The 5,989-nt window shown below is 40.1% G+C and overlaps 1 protein-coding gene across 1 annotated transcript in view; it reads left to right on the top strand.

Moving 5' to 3' along the window:
- Positions 1-112: 112 nt before the first annotated feature.
- HECA (HECA ribonucleoprotein granule regulator) overlaps positions 113-5,989 on the top strand; it is a 25,732-nt gene continuing 19,855 nt past the window's right edge. The window contains exons 1-2 of the mRNA XM_085299300.1: positions 113-178; positions 221-329. Of these exons, the coding sequence (XP_085155426.1) occupies positions 113-178; positions 221-329 (175 nt within the window). The remainder of the gene's footprint in view (positions 179-220; positions 330-5,989) is intronic.

The following is a 5,989-nucleotide window of genomic DNA, read 5'->3' as shown; positions in this document are numbered from 1 at the left end:
CCGCGGCCCCCGCGCTGAGCTTGAGGCGTCTGCGCGGCGCCGCGGCGCGTACAAGGCCGTGGTGCTGAAAGGAGCGCCCGCGGCCCCATCCCGCACCCCATACTGCGCCCGTATGCTGTACTCCGTGGCTTGTTTCGTATTTCGGCAGTACACCTGCCTGCCACCACGACAGGATACCGTGAGGGGAGGCAGGGGGCATCCCGGGGCGGGGGGGCTGTAGCGCTCTCCCGTGTTACCAGAGCTTGTCCCAAGCGGAGAGCTACCTTTGGGGCAGCGGGTTGCCCCAGCTCTGAAGCTCCCACGGTCATTTTGCGCCGGCAGCCTTTACGGTAAACCCCTCGCAAKGGCCAGCGGGTAGGAGGGGGCATTTGGTGCTGAACTGGTGGCGCGGGGCGGTGCTTGGTGTGGAAGTTAAAAATTCAGAGCTTAGTTTCCAAATCTGCACCGTATTCAGTCACAGTTAAAAATGAAATGGAGTCCTACGTTTAGATTCATTTTGGTCATGTTAAGAATAGTCATATTTATGTCTAAGAGGGTAGTCAGTTTTCATCGATGATTCTATGCTACTGTTGTTTGGTGTTTTTTGGGGGGTTCAGAGAGATTTTGGTAAGCCTTTTCCTTGCAAAAACTTACTTTAGTTTTCATGGGTGCTGATAACTAGTTTTTACTTGCTTGAAAAGGATATTTTGGGCTAAAACTAAATGTAGTTTAGGAATTTATTACAATTTTTGTTAAACGAAGGAGAAAATAAATCTTTGAGTCTGCAGTTAAATTTACAAAGAACTGTGAGCTAGTTTTGACTTTTTTCCCCTCCCCATTTGGGTTTCAGCTTTTCACTTTGCTTTGGAAAAAGTGGGAGAGTTAGTTCAACTGGATTTGTACTTCGTGGCAATAGTTTTGCCTAGCAGCTGTTACTCAGTGATGGTCCTAAGAATTTTACTTTAGTTTTCAAGACGTCTAATTCCCATATATTATTTAATGGAACCTTTTCCTTAGAAATGTTACCAATTGATTATGAATCACTTCAGCTCACAAGGCCTTTACCAAACTGTTTTTTCTATAAGAGCATTGATTACTCTGGAGAATCATGGAGAATGCAGAAAATTTTGTTTTTGACTTTTCATTTTAAGTGAGTGAATAAGGAGCAAAAAAAGGAAATATTAGTAGCAGTTAGAGAATTTTCTTACTGTGATAGCAGTCCTGTGATGTAACATGACATTTGCTTTACAGGTGTGGTCTCATACATTGCAGTTTGAGGTTTTATTTATTTTTTGAGGTGGAGAGAAATAGGATCCCCAAATTTATGTCAAGCATAAATGAAAGTGAAGGCACATTTTTTGCATAGTTATTTTTTGCATGGGGATAACAATGTTTGTACAAATTCTACAGTGAACACTGATAGCGATACAGCTGGCTAGCTGGACAGGTTTTCAGTCCTTAACGGTGAGACTGTTTGCCTCATGTATTTTGCATATCCTTCCTCTACGCTAGCTAGATTCCTAAGAAGCTGAAGCTGCTGTTTTGAGAACTAACCTGAGATGCTCTCCCTTCCTGCTTCCGTATGGCTGAAGTGGTCAGAAACATCCTTGTCTCTCTCCGATCAGTGGAGATCAAAGTCTTTAAAAGTTTTGTAAATTGTATTTTTACTGATATGTCCAAAGCTTTTGGTAGTTTTGTCTCAAGAGATGAAATGCTACAAATCTGGGAATCAGGGTCTCATCTGCAAGGGAATGATTAGATGATGATAATAGATCCCTCATGTCTTCAAAATTTATGAATCTGAAGTGAAGCTATAGTGTAGCTTGGGCCTTGCAGGCAAGTATCCCATTACTAGACTCAAAGTGTTTGTAAGATGCCATGCACTTTCAGTTAACTGATCACTAAGCAGTTTATCAAGGWTGTGGGCTGTTGCAATGAGTTGTGAGGTTAACAGAGTTTTGCTGTACACGGTCAACTCTTGATTATTCATAGAAGGTTATCTGGCTTGCAGATTAAGTGTGCTGGGTGCAGTGAAGCTCTTCATGGTACTGCTTTTGGACCAAGCAGCTACATGCTGTGCATTGCGCTGCTCAGGCTTGCTCACCTTGTGGGTCCCCCCCCTCCTCGGACTTGCTTTTCTCTCCTGCATCATCATTATATGCTGTTCTAGACTTATTTGCATATTTCATTTTCTCTCCTACTCTCTCTTTACCCAGGAACAGCAGTAGGTGGTGGTAATAACATAACCTGTTTTTCTTTAACATCTGACAGAACGGACGTGTGCAAAGATTAAAGCTGCAGACTGAATAATTCCAAAATTAAGATTGTCTGTGCAAACCCTAGTTTGGCATCAAGATGTCAGTAGGACAGTCTAATTTTGTAGTTGCGTCATGCATCAGGACCCTGCTTCATTCAGGGAAGGGATAGTGATTCAGATCTGKTTTTTTTTAGGTCTCAGTAGTTCTGTATGTCGTCCATGTATTATTTCTGCCCACTATCCAAATGTCATAATGTATCCAGAATTTTTAATTTCCTCTGGGCTTTTCTGTGCTGTTTTGACTAGTAGTGCCTTATTATAGAGAACTGCTGTTGTAGCACTCCTTTATAGTGAAAAGGTATTGTCCTATTTTACATTTTGACAAATTTAATACCTGCACCAGTTTCCCTTAAAGTGTCAGCCAGTTTTTGGCACAATGTTTAGGAAATCTAGACTGATTTCCTCTACCCCAACGGGGCTTCTTTTTAGGCTTTTTGGTGGTGTTTTAATTTGTGTATATTCAGAGCTCAAACTGCAATTGAAGTCAGCTACTCTCCAGACTTCAAAGTCTGGCTCCAGATTATGGGAATCTAGAGGATGGAGGGCATAACTAGTCACTAGATGGAATGTCTTTTCTCCATCTTGCTCTGTATCTTTTTGGCAGATACTGGGATGATACCCACAAGGCAGCATTCAGCTTCTGTAACTATGCGTTCCTTTCCTCTTTTCCCCCTTGCTTCTTTTCCTGTACCTTCCTACCTCATTTGCTTAGAGTCTCCATCCTCTGGAACTGTTGAGCTATGCTGAAATACATCCAGCTTCCATCAAACAAAGCAGGAATTCTGCAAATGATAGCTTCATTTTTCTTGACCAGTGTCTCATCCATTTTTTGCACTGAATGAGGCACAGGTTAAGACCTGTGGAAATGGGAATGGGAATGGGGATGGGAAGGGGAAAGAAGTTTAACAGTATAATCATGCACAAGGGAACTGAACTTTGAAGTCACGGATGTCCTAATTCCTTGGATTTTCTAGCTTCAGAGTGGTTGAGTTACATTCCTAGGAGTCTGTTATTTTTCTAGATAGTTTTCTAGGTTAGTTTATTAAGCAAGCAGGAAAATCTGAACTATCGTCAATTTACCTCACTGACTTCAGTCTTGTGGTTTAACAGAGTCCCCAATAGCAATAGTTGGTTGTAATCATGTGTGGGCATAAATAAGCATGAGGAGGCAGCAGATTTCATGGATACTTTGCCCAAAGCAGCAGAAGAGGCAGATCTGTAGACAGGAGTCTTCAGGTTTAGGAGTTTTGAGTGACAAATTAATTCCCCATTTCTATCTTCCTAAACTTAGACCTTTTTACCTAGCTAACTCCAGCCAGTCTACCTTTTTAAGGTATACGCTTCTCATTCCAGTCTCCACATACAGTTGTTTCCAGCCCTAAAATTATTTTTCTATCCATTTCTTTTTCTTGTTTCCATTCTTGATTTCATTGTCCAGTAGGCCCAAGTCCTCTTCCTCCTCTTAACGATAATTATCTTAACATCTTCGCACTTTGCTGCATTGCCTTTGCCGCCCTTGTCTTCCTGGCATTGGTACCGTCAGAAGATGGGAGAAAAGGAGATGCTGGCTTTCTGTTCTCTGTATTTATGCTTTTACTCTCTAACATAGATTTCATTATAGCCAGCTAAATTGAAAAAGTAGCATAGCTCTCTTTAAACCACCATTTTATGGTGTGTTGGCTATCTCTTTTAAAACAGTATTTTTTCCCATCTAGCATAGGGGAGCCCTTAAATTGCAAAATTAACAGARCTAGCAAATCGGCAGGTAGGCAGAATGAAGTTGCCAGAGTTGAGATTTATACAGGATCGTGCATGTGAGAATCCTTCAGGAAAAAAAAAAAAAAGAAAAAAAAGAAAGAAACATATGGGAGAGCTGCTTGAGGTTGTTATTTTAGGTCTCACTGGAATGTGGTTTCCCAGAGGTGGAGTTCTTGCCTTGCCAGCTGAAGCGTTGTGTGAGCAGAGCCCACGTTGACAGGACTCTGCTGCCTGAGTCACTGCTGCACCTCCCTGCCGTGCTTGTGGGTTTGTTCAGCCACCCTTACTGATAGTAACTCGCTGTAGCTCAACTCCTCAGAGAGATCCTGTCAGGACTGTACTCCAGAATGACACAACTGAAAATACAACGTACCTTCCTTGTAAACAAGATACTTCTGAGCGATTTGCAGCAGATTTACTTCATGCTACGTGAGAATATTAGAATATACAACAACTTCCTTGATAAAACATGCCTTTCTTTAATAAATGACCGGTGTTTAAGCTTAAATGATCCAAATACAGGTAATTTCTTAACTTTTCAAAGGAAGAAAAAAACAACTTGAAATACTCTGTAACACAGCAGCTAACCTTCTTGTACACAGAAATCTTTGTGGGCCAAGTGCCATGAGGCCTATACGYAGAGCGATGTCCTTTTGAGAACTCTGGGGAATGTACTTTAAGGGCTGAAGAAGATGATGACTTTCCAATGGACCTTCCTATTACTCTACAGTGAGATAGATASACAATATATCCCCACTTTGGGATTCACCTGAACTAGTCAGGAGCTACAAGTTGGCCACCCTTAGTACACACCTGTGTACAAAAGTGAATTGAATATTTATAGTAAAAAAAAAATTGTCAAGCTTGAAATACTCTACCTTAATATGTTAATACTCATATAGCACATCTTTCCACGTAAATTAAACTAAGCTTTTGTGCGTAGTTGCCAGGCTTTAAAATGGGCAGCTCTGCTTTTGCATGCTCTTCACCTGGGTTTCACAAGTTTGTAAGATTTTAGTTTACTTTCAAGTAATATTGTATGTATGAAGATGTATGAAGAACGAAATCAGTCAGCACAACAGTGAGTAATGTATTGAAAGCTGTGACTGGCCAATGATTAAGACATACAAAAAAAAAAGTTTATATTCTGGAAGTGAGGTAGTTAGGACTGGARAATTTGTCAGTAGAACATTTAATTCAAAAGATTTACTTAGAGAGCATGAATTGGTGTAAYGTCTAAGTGTGGATTAATACTAACTGTCAAACATTCCCTGGTGTATATAACATCAGATTCTAGTTTGACACTCTAGTGATGTTGGGTATTGGAACCTTCTTATTACCTTGCTTGAGGGGTCTCATTGATGGCARTGAGACTGCCTGAGAATTTAAGTTTCTGCTCTTGCAGTGAATATCAAAATCTAATTCCTATTAAGCTCCTAAAGGAAAACCATTTTGCTTCATAATTCCATTGATTGCTTTTAACTGCACAAATCAATTGAATGCAACTTCTCTGTCAATGCAAATCAGTTTTGAAAAGACTTTCATATTACATTCTAAGAATTTTTAAAACCATGAAATTAAATGCTTTTGTGGCCAGTAAAATTCCTATTCTGTAAATCTTTGCAAATGGAATCACATCTATGATACTGCTGAGTAAAATAAATATTATCCTTTCATGCAAGCAAGTACACACCCATTTAATTTTTTTAACAGTTATATGCTATCAAAATGGTTATCAGTGACCTGACTGCATTCTATGCTCATGTGATTAGACATATGTTTTAACTGTAGCATTTACGTGAGTAAGGATTAGGCCCTATATTTGTTAGGTTTTGAATGAGAAAGTACTGTTTTGAAATTGATTGATTGACTTTTGTGTCAATTATCTTGAGATATTTCACTTTAACCTTTATCTCTTTCTCTCTCTCTCTCTCT

This window comes from Rhea americana, unplaced genomic scaffold (genome assembly GCF_003343005.1).
Source record: "Rhea americana isolate MKP2758 unplaced genomic scaffold, rheAme1 scaffold_149, whole genome shotgun sequence".
Lineage (NCBI taxonomy): Eukaryota > Metazoa > Chordata > Aves > Rheiformes > Rheidae > Rhea > Rhea americana.
Note: the sequence above shows the minus strand (reverse complement) of the source record. Positions and strands in the feature narration are given on the sequence as shown.